This window comes from Vicugna pacos, chromosome 21, assembly GCF_048564905.1.
Source record: "Vicugna pacos chromosome 21, VicPac4, whole genome shotgun sequence".
NCBI lineage: Eukaryota > Metazoa > Chordata > Mammalia > Artiodactyla > Camelidae > Vicugna > Vicugna pacos.
In genome coordinates, this window is record NC_133007.1 from 27,245,203 (window position 1) to 27,262,619 (window position 17,417).

At 46.0% G+C, this 17,417-nt stretch overlaps 2 protein-coding genes across 2 annotated transcripts; both read left to right on the forward strand.

The window, feature by feature from the left end:
- The first annotated feature begins 8,962 nt into the window (after positions 1-8,962).
- LOC107034812 (uncharacterized) lies at positions 8,963-12,140 on the forward strand. Its single transcript, XM_072946902.1, has 3 exons — positions 8,963-9,100; positions 9,689-11,809; positions 11,898-12,140. Exons 1-3 carry the CDS (start codon positions 8,963-8,965, stop codon positions 12,138-12,140), a joined length of 2,502 nt encoding a protein of 833 aa, XP_072803003.1.
- A 39-nt stretch (positions 12,141-12,179) lies between these two features.
- On the forward strand, positions 12,180-13,775 carry LOC140688150 (uncharacterized). The gene is made up of 3 exons (XM_072946903.1): positions 12,180-12,335; positions 12,419-13,370; positions 13,474-13,775. Exons 1-3 carry the CDS (start codon positions 12,180-12,182, stop codon positions 13,773-13,775), a joined length of 1,410 nt encoding a protein of 469 aa, XP_072803004.1.
- The last annotated feature ends 3,642 nt before the right edge of the window (positions 13,776-17,417 follow it).

Below are 17,417 nucleotides of genomic sequence, written 5' to 3' on the forward strand. Positions count from 1 at the left end.
AAGAAGACATACATATATCTAACCATCACATGAAAAAGATGCCCAACATCATTAATTATTAAAGAAATGCAAATCTAAACAACACCTCACACCTATCAGAATGGCTATTATCAAAAAGTCTACAGATAAAAAATGGTGAGGATGTGGAGACAAAGGGAATCCTTGTACACTGTTTGTGGAGATGTAAATTGTTGAAGGCACAATGGAAAAAAGTATGGAGGTTCCCCAAAAACTGAAAATAGAACTACCATATGATCCAGCAATTCCACTTCTGGGTATATATCCAAAAATAATTTAAAAAAAAAACACTAATTCAAAAACATACATGTACCACAGTATTCACAGCAACACTATTTACAATAGCCAAGATATGGAAGCAACCCAAATGACCATCAACAAATGAATGGATAAAGATGTGGTATATACAATGAAATAGTAATCAGCTATATATATATATATATATATATATATATATATATATATATATATATATATATATATAAAATAACACAGGTCACATTGTTTACATCTCTGTTTTTAGATTATGAAACCTGTGAGGACAGGGAGCATGACTTCTTCCTTGATGGCCCGTGACAGGCATGATGACTGGTGAGTAGTCGGCTGGTAACAAATGTTTGTTAAATGAATGAATGATCCCTGAATTCTGTGCCTGTTCTTCATCTGAACTTCCCTCTGGCACCTGCAGAAATTTTCCCTCCAGAATACACGCTAATCTATCAGTCTGTCTATAATATCCCTACATATTAGGGAGCAGGTAGGAAGGGGAGTAGGAGTTTATTCCAAGTTCTAGCCCCTCTGATCTTCCACATTCTCCTGTAATCACGGGCCTTCTCTAGACCCTGTGGGAACAGGTGACATTGGTGACGTCTGGCCATAATGACTATCATGTCTCTGTCCTAGCTTGCTCCTGGATTCTTTTTTTCCGGTTTCCTAATGCTGCACCATCTGTCACTGAAACTCACTGTTTCTATGGGATGTGGAATGGTGACAGGTCTGTCATTTAGTGCTGATATGAATCATTGCTGATGGGGCCACTCTGAGGATTCATGATCTCTCTGTTCATAACCATTCAAAAATTAAGTCAGGAAGACTTTTTCCTTAACTACAGTGAGGTAACCAGTTGCACTTCTTCCATTCCTTCTGTAATTTTTTTCTTACTTTTGTCCCTGTTAGAGAAAACTTCCATATAACACAGTTACTGCATACATGCAGCGCCCTTTCCACCCTAGAGAGCCTCTGGCCAGCTCTGTAGTTGTACGAGAGGGGTTTTTTAACCACCAGGGTTTTAGAAAAATAACATCTTATCGATATAAGTCCTCCTGGAAAAGATTCCTCCACTATCCAAAAGACTTGTCTTTAATCGTCGTTTCCTCTGACTGTCTCTCTCACCCAGTTTCTCATTGTGTGTGTGTGTGTGTGTGTGAGGCCTGCATTTTGAGTAGCTGGAATGACGTGCTAAACATACATAAGCATACATCCCATACTACACTTCTGCCACAAGATTCCTTCAATTCTGTTCTCAATGTCCAACTTGTCCATATGTTGGGCATGTTTACATATCTGAGAGGCAATCCAGATTGGCATAAAATGGCTTGTGTACATCTGGAAAAAGCTCTTTCTCACTCTCATTCTGCCCACATATCCCTCCCCTCCTTTCAGTCTCTCTCTCACATACAACACACACACACACGACTAATGTAAGAACCTGAAGTCACTGGAGGCAACTTGAAATTGTTCCTCGGGATCAACGTTACTTCCTTCATCACTGCCCTGGTAAACACAAGCTATGAGCAGAGGCGCTCCTGCTGGATGCTGCTCCCCCACTAGGCAGTGAAGCAGGCACATGAGCTACAACTTTGCCAAAGAATCCAAGAGAATATTCAGCCTGGAGAAATCCCACCTCCAAAACAGCACCTCCCAGGAGATGACTACAGCTCCTGTGAGAATCATTTAACCACAAATTCCAACTCCCCTTCACTCCTACAGCCTCAGTCACACATCGCAAAGGGCTGGTCCCTGAATCGTGACAACCTGACCCACTTCAGCAGCCCAGAGGCCATATGGCAACACAGTGCCTTCCCAGCCCATTGGGTAGGAAAAGGGAGGGACAACCACAAACGTATGATTGCGGCTGAAATCCTGTAATTTCTGATTTGTCAATAACTCCTGACATTTGGGGAGTTTTCTTCACCCCTTAACAAATCCTGGTAGCCACAAAATACAGCTGTGGACACCTAAAATGCCTCTGAAGCCACTTAACTGTCTTGTAAAGATGAGGCAAAAAATAAATTCTGAGGACAGAGAAGGTGCCCCACATCTCAGAGTTCACTGTTCCATGGTCAGTAATTTTAAAGGTTTAGGGGGAAAGAGTTTTAGGACTTAAAGTTAAAAAGCGAATATGCAAGAGGGATCAGGTGTGTTGGCAGAGAGTAAGGTATGGTAATATACCCTAAATATATATGCTAGACAGACAGACAGGACAGACAGACAGAGGGAATAGTGAAATCTACCATAAAGTACAATGTACAGTCCTGTTATCCCTGCAGTTATTAAACTGCACTAATCAAATAGCTATCTAAGCTGGATCAAAGAAATCTACTTGAATCATAGACTCATAACTCTCAGGTGGAAAGAGGGATTTATCAGACATCCACCCAATGTTCCCTCCTTAACAACCCTCTGACATATCCCTGTCTCATGCTCATCTCCCAGTAACAGATGTAACTTGGTGCAATGGGAAGAGTATTTGGAATGAAAAGTCCTGGGTTGGAAGCCTGGGTCCAGCACTGTTGATTTATCAGCCATGCAACTTTGGATCTTCTAGTTGTCAAATGCAATATGAGGAAGCTAGACTAATTGACTGCCAAGAGCTCATCCAACTCAAAATTTTCTAGGAAGTGACAGGGAACTCACTATCTACAAAGATAAATCTTTTCATTTTTGGACAATTCTGACTATTAAAATGTTCTTCCTATACAAAGTCAAAATAGGCTTCCCTACAGTCCCTACCCATTTATCTGAGTTTCTATACAACCCAAGTACAGTAACAGAGTCTCATATTGTGGAAAACAGAAATGCACCTCCCATCCACTTGTTTCTCATCCTGTTCCCTTTACCACGCATCTAGCCAGTCATCCTATTTACTTGACTCAAAACACACAAGTTGTCCACATCCCTACTGAGAAGCAGTCATCGGAACTGAATACAAAGCTACGGAAACAATCCGACAAATGCCCAGCGGAGAACACCACCACTTACTTTGTTCTAGTTAACGTGCTTCTTCTCATGCAACCTGAAATAGCATTCCCTCTACAGCTACTACATCACACCGCCACGGTCACGATGCCCTTCCTTTTACTCAGGTCTTCTACCCTGTCCTTGTGAAGTTTAATGTCCTGGTGAAGTCAGAATTTACTTTCATTTTAATAATATTCATTTTTATTAGATTTGACTTACTGGTGTGACATGCTAAAATCTCCTTGGATCCTCAGTCTATCCTAAAAATATTTGCCATCTGCCCACATTTTCATCCAAGTTACTGATAAAAATATAATGATCATAACATGGTCAAGACAACAGTTTTGGAGCAAACTACAAGGACTCACCTCTATATAGACAGGACTGTACAAGAATTGTGTCTTCTGTGCATTAAACAGAACATCGAAGACAGCCCATCCACGCCACTCTCTGGACTCCACCTTCCTCAGCTAACTCACACTGCATGATCTAGTCTATCGGCTGCCCCTGCAATGGTTTCCACAGTTAAGCTCACCCCGGACACAGGGTACTTTGAGAGAAACCACTGTTTAAAACACCAAAAATATACATAAGGCTGAGAAAAGGAGAAAAGTTCACACCCAGAGCAACACTGTCAGTGGAAATAATGAGGGAGTTGGAATCAGGATAACCTGGGGTGAATCCGACTTCTGTAACTTACTCACTGGGTAATCTTGGGCACCTTGTCACTACCAGTTCCCTGATCTCAAAATTACGGATAATAGCAGTGACCTCATGGGGTTGTTCGGAGGGTTGGAAGAAATACATGCAAAATCTTAACACATTCTTGGCACTTGATGGGCATGCAATAGCTTATTACTATTTGATAGTCTGATAAGAGAAAGACAATAACAGTAACTCCTGGCACAAAAAGACAATTAAACCCAAGAAGAAAATAGGAGGAAATGCAGACCTGGGTTCTGTGGATGTTAGTCATCCTCAAAAGAAAGAAGTGGTGGCCTCAAGAGGTTAGAAATGAGGGCATTAAACAAAGTTTTAAAATTTCAAGCCCATTTCTATCTCACCAGCTCTAAGGAAGACTGCCCCCCCACCCACACCCCACCCTTGCACTTCTTATTTGATCATGTCTCAGGAACTGTTAAAGGGCCCAAGAACACAAAAGATGATTCAGGCCCAGTCAATACCAGGGTGAGAAGAAACACAAAATTGGGAAGTTGGGGGCTGCTGCAGACACATAAACAATTAATTAAAATAAAAGGTCACCAGTGCTATGGGAGAGATCAATACAGAGTCTGTGAGGGAACTGTGATCGATCTGGAAATGCAAGCTAAGGCTTCATGAAGGAGGTGATGATTCTGGAGGGTCCCAAAGGATGAAGAGAAGCTGACTGAGGGACTCCCCAGATAGTAGGACAGCAAGCAGAGATTTTGAACCGTTGGTGGACCATTAAAAGACCATCCAAGGAATGTTGACCAATCGAGAGTGATTTTTCCCATAAAATACAGGTGGCAAGAGAAGCAGCTAAAAAAGATACAGATTCATTCCGATTGTGAAGGGGCTTATATGTCAAATAAAGAAATCTGGAATTCCACAGGTAAGCAGGAGCCAGCAGAGGAATGGTAAGATCAGAGTAAAAGATGAATGAGGCAGGCTGATAGTGGAGGGGCCAGTCATGACACTTTTCACTAACATCCAACTGAAAGATGGTGAGGACCAGAACGAAAATTGCAGCCCTAAATAGAGAATAGGCTAGAATATTAAGAATACAAGCCTAAAAGGAGGATCATTTTCTTGATTCATATGGGTACAATACTTCTTCCTCCCAAGAGCCTTCTCTCAACATAATCTAAAAATCCTTGTGGGCACTTTTTAAATAGAGTCAAGCATTTTCACATGTTTTTGAGTATTTTTTGTCATATTATGAAACAAATACATTACACGTGTATTCTGCTGTTTTAAGAGTCAATCTGTTTTCCAGTGTACTTTTTCAAGTAAATTTTCTTATTAAAACTCATACACTCCCAAGGGGAAGAAAAAATAACACAAGTCTAGGTAGAAGTGACATGTCATGACATGAACATGAGGGCAAAAGAGGGAGGAACAAAACATGACTCTGTACCGTTTTAGACACACAGTGGATGGAGGTACGGCTAGCCAACACGGGGACTTCTGCAGGATAATATGCTTTGATATAAAGCAGGAGAATGAGTTCAGTGTTGAACAGCATGACCTAGGGTCACTGGGGGAGATTCCAGTGGAAATGTAATCTGCGCAACATACAGTCTGGAAATCAAGAGAGTAGCCAAGGATAGGAGTCTCCTGTGTATTTATGAGGATCAATGAGAAAACCCATAGTTTAACCCACAGGAAGAGTAAGTGGCACAGGTCTCTGATGCTCCAGTGTAATAATCTTGAAAACAAGATTAGTGATACTTGCCTTACAGATTCACGCCAGCAATCACTGCTTCTAATCAGGAGCCCAATTGCTTGCTCTCGTTCAAAAAAATCAAAATTAAATTTGTTTATCTTCTCTGCATTCATTATAACTTCCAGAGGATCAACATTCATTTCTTGGCAAGTTCTCTCAGGATTCAGCAATAAAATTATCAGGTAAAAAGGGACATGTAGGTAGGTACTTGTGATGTCTTCCTACCATAAACTGAATTTGAGTTTCCGTAAGTGTACATTCTACACCTCTAGCGACAAGGATAAGGATGTGTGCTTATAACTGATATTTATCAAGCACCTACCAAGTCAAAGTGGGGGTTACAACAACAAAAAAACACAGAAGGTATGGACCTTGCACACAAAGAGCCAATGCTAGCCAAAGGGAATCTTCCATAAAATCCCCAATATATGGGAATGATGTAAACCTAAATTGGGAACTTGGTAAGACAAGTACAGATGAGTACGTGAGCGATTTGGGAAGTAAACACCTCGCTAGAGAAATACAGGTGGAGATATGGGTGGGTCTGGGTTTGGTTAGGAGTGAATCAGACCATCCTGCAGAGTATGGCTCCTCCCTGGATGGACCTGCTATAAAAAGGGCATTATTCCAGCCTTCAGCACCCAGCAAGCTCCTTCAGGTGCTACGTTCTACTTGCTCTTCTGGTGAAGGACGTAAGTAAGAGGGGATACATCTAACCTATTAAGCAAGGTGGAGTTCTGGATGTATTGTACTCTGAGGCAAAAAGATGGATGTTTGGGGTTCTTAATTTTTAGCAGCAATGTTACTAAAAGTTAACTTTGATACTGAAGGAAAATGAGGGCATAAATTTGCTTTCTATGAGGCTACTCTCTTAATATTGCTGGATTATCTATTCATCCATTCATTGAACAAATATATATTAACTACCTTCTATTTGTCAAATGCTGCTGTTGGTTGATTATGCAGCAGTGAGTAACATAAACTCCCTACCCTCAGGAGCTTATATTTAATAGAGGGGGACATTTCCTAAGCAATAAATAAATAAGAATTTCAAATAGTGATATGAACAATGAAGAAAATAAGAGTGATAAAGTAAAGATACAGGAGGAGAGGACTTTAGATCGGATGGCCAGGAAAGCCCTCTTTCAGCAACTATCTTTTTAGCAGAGATCATAATGACAGAGAAACTAGCCAAGGCAAATGAGAGGATTCTAAAGAAGGAGTAAACTCACTTTAAAGGACAGAAAGAAGCTAGTGTGCAGTGAGCATGTTTAACAAGTGGAATATGGTGATATCAGAGAGCTAGACAGGGTAGACCATGTAAAGAGGGGCATAGTAGACTTTGTACATTATTTTAAGTACCTGAGAAGCCACTGGAAAGTATTTAGCAGGAGGAGTAGAAAGATTGTTCTGGGTTGCTAAGTGAAAAATAGGCAACAGTACGAGCAGGGAGATGGACTTCAGTTTAGAAGAGAGATGATGGAATAACATAAGTAGTGAAAAGTAACTCTTTGCTCAAGTCAGAATCTAGAAGTCATGCATGATTCCAGTCTTTCCTTTACACCACACAGATTCACCACCAAGTCCAGTCAACTCTGCCTATAAGACATACCAATCCACCTGTCCCCCTGTCTACCACTACCACTTGGTCAATGCTATCCTTCACTCTCACCTTTGACTATTATATGGAAATAGCACAATTCATTTATTCATTTTTATTGATAGATGTTCGAGTTGTTTCCATTTAGGGGGCTATTATAAATAATGGGCCTATGAATATTTTGTACATAATCTTTGGGTTACAAATGTGTATATATTTCTATAGTGAATATTCCTAGGAGTAAATTGATGGTCTTAGGTAATGTCAAAAATTTTTCTCTTTGCTTGTGTTTGTTTTTTTTGGGGGGGGTAACTAGGTTTACTTATTCAAACAGATTTTGAAAGTACTTCTGCCAGTTTATGTGCCTTCTAGGACTGTACGAAAGATCCAGTTTCTCCAAATCCTCACCAATATTTGCTACTAGGAAGGTTATATTTCCATTTTGTCTTTTTAGTCACTTGGTGACAGTGCTATGGTCTCACAATGTAATTTTAATTTGTATTTCCCTAATGAATAATAAGATTGAGAACATTTCATGTTTCTTAGCCATTTAGATATCCTTTTTTGCAAAGCTCCTCTGCTGTCTATCCATCTGTCTGTTGTGGTTTCTGTATTTTTATATTAATTTATGGGAGTTACTTTTATATTCAAGATAGAGAAATTTATTGGTTAAATGTGTTGCATATATCCTCCCACTCAGTGGCTTTTCCTTCTCTCCTTAACAAAGTCTTTGAATGAACAATGCAGTCCAATTTATCAACCTTTACATGCCCAACCATGACAAACATTAATCAATACCTATTACCTCTTACCAAACAATGCAAGGTTTACAGATGCTTTAGCGCTTGACTACTAAAGACATCTTTGACATTATTGTCTTCTATAGGATTTTAGTTTCTGGTTTTATGTTTTAATAAAATAATGTGATTATTATTTTATAATATAATTTATATAACATTTTTGTAAAACAAATGCTCATTTGGATTTACCAACATACTTAGTAATTTATTTCCTTCCCCAATGAGCTAAGTAATCTTTAAATGCTGTTCCTTATGTGGAAAAGTGAAAGCCAATCCAAAAAACTTTTTATAATATTGAAAATCAGTTAAACTCATGCTATCCAATTAAAATGCTGTGAACTTCATGAATTCTCGAAGGGGGAAAAAAAGTAAATTGAGTGAATGTTCATTGAGTGTTTGACCATTTGGCAAATTGGCTTATTGAAAACTGTCTCTCAATACACTGACCATTTAGCATATTAGCTTTTATAGAATTGATTTTCAGCAAATTTGTATGAGCAAGTTTTCTGGCAGCTGACCAGTGGGCCTTTCTAAAATCCTGCTATGGACAATGGCCAGACCAACAAGAGGACTGATCTTATCTAGAGCATCCTGAGGTCTGTGAGGCTATCTAAATCCTGCTGTGAATGTGTTCAAGAGAAAAAAAAAGATTGGCAGTTTTACTAATTCAGTGAAACTCTGTATTGACTTTCATATGCAGATGGTATAAGTTTTTTCTGACTTTTTCCATTTTTGAAGCTGGATAACTTAGGGGAGATACAGGTTTAAAAATGTGGAAATTCATTACAATAATTGTTGTGACCTAGAAGAGGAACAGAAACACAAGATAAGTACATTTTAACTTCTTCTTTTAGGTTCACATATACTTCCCAAAAGATGTCTACTCTTCTGGAAAACATCACTGCCATCATCAACCTATTCCACCATTATTCAAACACAGATAAGGAGACTGACACACTGAGCAAAAAAGAGCTGAAGGAACTTCTGGAAGTGGAGTTTCAGCCAATCCTGCAGGTAAAAGATATCTGCCAGGACTGTAGAGCATAGCCTTTCTGTTCTGCATCAATATTCTGATGAAGAATTGCTGGGATCTCTGTGAATTATTCCTTTTGCAATAGGAAAAAAAATTAATCTGAATTCAAAACGGATGTAATTTGCTTCCCTCCCTTTATGTACTATACACCTACACAGGTGACTCTGCACGCACACACACCCATTTCTGTGAGGAAAACTATTACATGTATTTAGTGACAAAGAAGTTCTTCATAATATTCTTCCTAACGTCAATAATGTTTAGGTATATTTAAAACAAAATTCAATTATAAATTTTATAAAATATTTGTGTTTCAGACAGGAAAAAGTGCACTTGCCCCATTAAATCTTTTTGTTTGACCATATGTTTTTAAGATTTATTTCTTTTAGTACAGTACCTATAGTATCCTGCTGGATCACAATAAGCTAAACAACATAAAAGAAAAAAACAAGTGCCTTGGTTCCACTTTTTATACCAAGATCCATGTTCCCTAAACTTACTTGGAATTATTAAATTGACAGTGTGAGTCAGTCCAATGTACTGTCCCCCTCTGTCTTCCCTCTGCACAGGATCCGGATGACCCAGATATTGCTGATGTCTTTATGAATAACCTTGATATAGATCACAACATGAAAATAGATTTTCCAGAATTTTTTCTGATGGTATTCAAGTTGGCTGAAGCATATTATGAGTCTACCAGAAGACAAAATTTCCAAGCATCAGGGAAAAAGCACAAAAAGCACAGATATAACAAGAATGAAGATAATGAAAATGAAGATGTAGAAGGTAAACAAGAAGAGACAGAAGAGAAAAGAAAGAGAAAATCCAGTAATACACCAAGTGATGAAAAAGGGGACACAGTGAGCTCAAAGAGCCAAAGAGGGAAAAATAGGCATAGGTCGAGATCGGGAACAAAACGAGAGAAAGATGATAACTCAAATTCTATAGATGAAGACGAAAGGACAGAAAAACATTCTGGGTCAAGTGGGAAAAATAAAAAGAGGTCAAGATCTACAGAGGTAACAACAAGACACAACAAGTCAAGAATCAGGGGGAATGAAGAAAAAGAACTAGCATTGGTTTATGATGATACAAAACAAAAAGGTGCAAAATGGAGACAGTCAGGATATAACAACTCATACAATGGAGGTAAAACATACGTATTTTCCGATATTACTAATCAATTAGATGAAACTGAAGAAACAGCAACCTCAAGAGAAAAAAATGATTCCAGACACAAAAACACAGATAACAAACACACTCAGTCAACAACAGAACAAGAAAAACGATTCTCAGAATACAGAAGGGGGAAAGAACACAACGCTAGTATCAGTGAGGACAGGAATAATGTAAAACATCCAAAAGATTCAGGCAGAATATCCACATTAACTCAACCAAGAACTGGGTTCAGGTCAAACAATCAACACTGGTCGGACCATGGCTGGTCAAAAGACATCTCTAGGAACTCAGACTATCAGCAACGGCACAGGGTTCTCTCTACAGAGAGAGATTCTGTCCACGGAGAGTCCGCATTCACCACTGGCCAAAGGCAGGGACGCCGCCATGGGCAGCAAAGAGACAGCTCCAGACACTCAGGAACTGGACACAGACAAACCTCAACTCTGTCTGGTAGCGGTAGACCCAGGGAATCCAGTGTTAGCCAGGCGAGTGACAGCGACGCCTCCTATGAAGATGCAGGCAGACCAACTGTGACCACCCATGGAAGATCTGGGTCCACTTCAAGGCACCAACATGGGGCTTTCCATGGTCAGGCAGGAGTCAGCTCTACCCACTCAGACTCTCAGCAACGGTACAGGGCCGCCCCTACAGACAGGGATTCTGTCCACGGAGAGTCTGCAAGCAGCGCTGGCCAGAGACAGGGGCACCGCCATGAGCAGCAAAGAGACAGCTCCAGACACTCAGGGACTGGATACGGACATAGCTCAACTGTGTCCAGTCGCAGTAGACCCAGGGAATCCAGTGTTAGCCAGGCGAGCGACAGCGAGGGACACTCTGAAGACGCAAGGAGACAAACTGTGACCACCCATGGAAGATCTCAGTCCAGCTCAGTCAGCCACTATGGGGCTGCACATGACCAGGCAAGAGACAGTTCGAGGCACTCAGACTCTCATCAAGGGCACAGAGCCACATACAGAGAGAGGGACTCTGTCCATGGACAGTCAGGATTCAGCACTGGCCAACAACACAGGAGCCGCCATGAGCAGGAAAGAGACAACTCCAGGCACTCAAGGACCGGATACGGGCAAAGCTCGGCTCTGTCTCGCACTGGTAGACACAGAGATTCCAGTACCGGTCACTCCAGTGACCGCCAAAGGTATTCAGAAGATTCACGAAGGCAATCTGAGACCGCCCACGGAAGATCTGGGTCCACTTCGAGACACCAACATGGGGCTTCCCATGGCCAGGCAGGAGACAGCTCTGGGCACTCAGCGTCTCATCAAGGGCAAAGAGGTGCACAGAGAGAGAGTGACTCTGTCCATGGAGAGTCCGGATTCAGCACTGGCCAAAGGCAGGGACGCCGCCATGAGCAGCAAAGAGACAGCTCCAGACACTCAGGAACTGGACACAGACAAACCTCAACTGTGTCTGGTAGCGGTAGACACAGGGAATCCAGTGTTAGCCAGGCGAGCGACAGCGACGCCTCCTATGACGAAGCAGGGAGACGAAATGTGACCACCCATGGAAGATCTGGGTCCAGTTCAAGGCACCACCATGGCGCTTCCCATGGCCAGGCAGGAGACAGCTCTGGGCACTCAGCGTCTCATCAAGGGCAAAGAGGTGCACAGAGAGAGAGTGACTCTGTCCATGGAGAGTCCGGATTCAGCACTGGCCAAAGGCAGGGACGCCGCCATGAGCAGCAAAGAGACAGCTCCAGACACTCAGGAACTGGACACAGACAAACCTCAACTGTGTCTGGTAGCGGTAGACACAGGGAATCCAGTGTTAGCCAGGCGAGCGACAGCGACGCCTCCTATGACGAAGCAGGGAGACGAAATGTGACCACCCATGGAAGATTTGGGTCCAGTTCAAGGCACCACCATGGCGCTTCCCATGGCCAGGCAGGAGACAGCTCTGGGCACTCAGCGTCTCATCAAGGGCAAAGAGGTGCACAGAGAGAGAGTGACTCTGTCCATGGAGAGTCCGGATTCAGCACTGGCCAAAGGCAGGGACGCCGCCATGAGCAGCAAAGAGACAGCTCCAGACACTCAGGAACTGGACACAGACAAACCTCAACTGTGTCTGCTAGCGGTAGACACAGGGAATCCAGTGTTAGCCAGGCGAGCGACAGCGACGCCTCCTATGAAGACGCAGGCAGACCAACTGTGACCACCCATGGAAGATCTGGGTCCACTTCAAGGCACCAACATGGGGCATCCCATGACCAAGCAGGAAACAGCTCTAGGTACTCAGCATCTCATCAAGGGCAAAGAGATGCAGAAACAGAGAGTGACTCTGTCCATGGAGAGTCTGGAAGCAGCGCTGGCCAGAGACAGGGGCACCGCCATGAGCAGCAAACAGACAGCTCCAGACACTCAGGGACTGGATACAGACATAGCTCAACTGTGTCCAGTCGCAGTAGACCCAGGGAATCCAGTGTTAGCCAGGCGAGCGACAGCGAGGGACACTCTGAAGACGCAAGGAGACAAACTGTGACCACCCATGGAAGATCTCAGTCCAGCTCAGTCAGCCACTATGGGGCTGCACATGACCAGGCAAGAGACAGTTCGAGGCACTCAGACTCTCATCAAGGGCACAGAGCCACATACAGAGAGAGGGACTCTGTCCATGGACAGTCAGGATTCAGCACTGGCCAACAACACAGGAGCCGCCATGAGCAGGAAAGAGACAACTCCAGGCACTCAAGGACCGGATACGGGCAAAGCTCGGCTCTGTCTGGCACTGGTAGACACAGAGATTCCAGTACCGATCACTCCAGTGACCGCCAAAGGTATTCAGAAGATTCACGAAGGCAATCTGAGACCGCCCACGGAAGATCTGGGTCCACTTCGAGACACCAACATGGGGCTTCCCATGGCCAGGCAGGAGTCAGCTCTGGGCACTCAGCGTCTCATCAAGGGCAAAGAGGTGCACAGAGAGAGAGTGACTCTGTCCATGGAGAGTCCGGATTCAGCACTGGCCAAAGGCAGGGACGCCGCCATGAGCAGCAAAGAGACAGCTCCAGACACTCAGGAACTGGACACAGACAAACCTCAACTGTGTCTGGTAGCGGTAGACACAGGGAATCCAGTGTTAGCCAGGCGAGCGACAGCGACGCCTCCTATGACGAAGCAGGGAGACGAAATGTGACCACCCATGGAAGATTTGGGTCCAGTTCAAGGCACCACCATGGCGCTTCCCATGGCCAGGCAGGAGACAGCTCTGGGCACTCAGCGTCTCATCAAGGGCAAAGAGGTGCACAGAGAGAGAGTGACTCTGTCCATGGAGAGTCCGGATTCAGCACTGGCCAAAGGCAGGGACGCCGCCATGAGCAGCAAAGAGACAGCTCCAGACACTCAGGAACTGGACACAGACAAACCTCAACTCTGTCTGGTAGCGGTAGACACAGGGAATCCAGTGTTAGCCAGGCGAGCGACAGCGACGCCTCCTATGACGAAGCAGGGAGACGAAATGTGACCACCCATGGAAGATCTGGGTCCAGTTCAAGGCACCACCATGGCGCTTCCCATGGCCAGGCAGGAGACAGCTCTGGGCACTCAGCGTCTCATCAAGGGCAAAGAGGTGCACAGAGAGAGAGTGACTCTGTCCATGGAGAGTCCGGATTCAGCACTGGCCAAAGGCAGGGACGCCGCCATGAGCAGCAAAGAGACAGCTCCAGACACTCAGGAACTGGACACAGACAAACCTCAACTGTGTCTGGTAGCGGTAGACACAGGGAATCCAGTGTTAGCCAGGCGAGCGACAGCGACGCCTCCTATGACGAAGCAGGGAGACGAAATGTGACCACCCATGGAAGATTTGGGTCCAGTTCAAGGCACCACCATGGCGCTTCCCATGGCCAGGCAGGAGACAGCTCTGGGCACTCAGCGTCTCATCAAGGGCAAAGAGGTGCACAGAGAGAGAGTGACTCTGTCCATGGAGAGTCCGGATTCAGCACTGGCCAAAGGCAGGGACGCCGCCATGAGCAGCAAAGAGACAGCTCCAGACACTCAGGAACTGGACACAGACAAACCTCAACTGTGTCTGGTAGCGGTAGACACAGGGAATCCAGTGTTAGCCAGGCGAGCGACAGCGACGCCTCCTATGACGAAGCAGGGAGACGAAATGTGACCACCCATGGAAGATCTGGGTCCAGTTCAAGGCACCACCATGGCGCTTCCCATGGCCAGGCAGGAGACAGCTCTGGGCACTCAGCGTCTCATCAAGGGCAAAGAGGTGCACAGAGAGAGAGTGACTCTGTCCATGGAGAGTCCGGATTCACCACTGGCCAAAGGCAGGGACGCCGCCATGAGCAGCAAAGAGACAGCTCCAGACACTCAGGAACTGGACACAGACAAACCTCAACTGTGTCTGGTAGCGGTAGACACAGGGAATCCAGTGTTAGCCAGACGAGCGACAGCGACGCCTCCTATGACGAAGCAGGGAGACGAAATGTGACCACCCATGGAAGATCTGGGTCCAGTTCAAGGCACCACCATGGCGCTTCCCATGGCCAGGCAGGAGACAGCTCTGGGCACTCAGCGTCTCATCAAGGGCAAAGAGGTGCACAGAGAGAGAGTGACTCTGTCCATGGAGAGTCCGGATTCAGCACTGGCCAAAGGCAGGGACGCCGCCATGAGCAGCAAAGAGACAGCTCCAGACACTCAGGAACTGGACACAGACAAACCTCAACTGTGTCTGGTAGCGGTAGACACAGGGAATCCAGTGTTAGCCAGGCGAGCGACAGCGACGCCTCCTATGACGAAGCAGGGAGACGAAATGTGACCACCCATGGAAGATCTGGGTCCAGTTCAAGGCACCACCATGGCGCTTCCCATGGCCAGGCAGGAGACAGCTCTGGGCACTCAGCGTCTCATCAAGGGCAAAGAGGTGCACAGAGAGAGAGTGACTCTGTCCATGGAGAGTCCGGATTCAGCACTGGCCAAAGGCAGGGACGCCGCCATGAGCAGCAAAGAGACAGCTCCAGACACTCAGGAACTGGACACAGACAAACCTCAACTGTGTCTGGTAGCGGTAGACACAGGGAATCCAGTGTTAGCCAGGCGAGCGACAGCGACGCCTCCTATGACGAAGCAGGGAGACGAAATGTGACCACCCATGGAAGATCTGGGTCCAGTTCAAGGCACCACCATGGCGCTTCCCATGGCCAGGCAGGAGACAGCTCTGGGCACTCAGCGTCTCATCAAGGGCAAAGAGGTGCACAGAGAGAGAGTGACTCTGTCCATGGAGAGTCCGGATTCAGCACTGGCCAAAGGCAGGGACGCCGCCATGAGCAGCAAAGAGACAGCTCCAGACACTCAGGAACTGGACACAGACAAACCTCAACTGTGTCTGGTAGCGGTAGACACAGGGAATCCAGTGTTAGCCAGGCGAGCGACAGCGACGCCTCCTATGACGAAGCAGGGAGACGAAATGTGACCACCCATGGAAGATTTGGGTCCAGTTCAAGGCACCACCATGGCGCTTCCCATGGCCAGGCAGGAGACAGCTCTGGGCACTCAGCATCTCATCAAGGGCAAAGAGGTGCACAGAGAGAGAGTGACTCTGTCCATGGAGAGTCCGGATTCAGCACTGGCCAAAGGCAGGGACGCCGCCATGAGCAGCAAAGAGACAGCTCCAGACACTCAGGAACTGGACACAGACAAACCTCAACTGTGTCTGGTAGCGGTAGACACAGGGAATCCAGTGTTAGCCAGGCGAGTGACAGCGACGCCTCCTATGACGAAGCAGGGAGACGAAATGTGACCACCCATGGAAGATCTGGGTCCAGTTCAAGGCACCACCATGGCGCTTCCCATGGCCAGGCAGGAGACAGCTCTGGGCACTCAGCGTCTCATCAAGGGCAAAGAGGTGCACAGAGAGAGAGTGACTCTGTCCATGGAGAGTCCGGATTCAGCACTGGCCAAAGGCAGGGACGACGCCATGAGCAGCAAAGAGACAGCTCCAGACACTCAGGAACTGGACACAGACAAACCTCAACTGTGTCTGGTAGCGGTAGACACAGGGAATCCAGTATTAGCCAGGCGAGCGACAGCGACGCCTCCTATGACGAAGCAGGGAGACAAAATGTGACCACCCATGGAAGATCTGGGTCCAGTTCAAGGCACCACCATGGCGCTTCCCATGGCCAGGCAGGAGACAGCTCTGGGCACTCAGCGTCTCATCAAGGGCAAAGAGGTGCACAGAGAGAGAGTGACTCTGTCCATGGAGAGTCCGGATTCAGCACTGGCCAAAGGCAGGGACGCCGCCATGAGCAGCAAAGAGACAGCTCCAGACACTCAGGAACTGGACACAGACAAACCTCAACTGTGTCTGGTAGCGGTAGACACAGGGAATCCAGTGTTAGCCAGGCGAGCGACAGCGACGCCTCCTATGACGAAGCAGGGAGACGAAATGTGACCACCCATGGAAGATTTGGGTCCAGTTCAAGGCACCACCATGGCGCTTCCCATGGCCAGGCAGGAGACAGCTCTGGGCACTCAGCGTCTCATCAAGGGCAAAGAGGTGCACAGAGAGAGAGTGACTCTGTCCATGGAGAGTCCGGATTCAGCACTGGCCAAAGGCAGGGACGCCGCCATGAGCAGCAAAGAGACAGCTCCAGACACTCAGGAACTGGACACAGACAAACCTCAACTGTGTCTGGTAGCGGTAGACACAGGGAATCCAGTGTTAGCCAGGCGAGCGACAGCGACGCCTCCTATGACGAAGCAGGGAGACGAAATGTGACCACCCATGGAAGATCTGGGTCCAGTTCAAGGCACCACCATGGCGCTTCCCATGGCCAGGCAGGAGACAGCTCTGGGCACTCAGCGTCTCATCAAGGGCAAAGAGGTGCACAGAGAGAGAGTGACTCTGTCCATGGAGAGTCCGGATTCAGCACTGGCCAAAGGCAGGGACGCCGCCATGAGCAGCAAAGAGACAGCTCCAGACACTCAGGAACTGGACACAGACAAACCTCAACTGTGTCTGGTAGCGGTAGACACAGGGAATCCAGTGTTAGCCAGGCGAGCGACAGCGACGCCTCCTATGACGAAGCAGGGAGACGAAATGTGACCACCCATGGAAGATCTGGGTCCAGTTCAAGGCACCACCATGGCG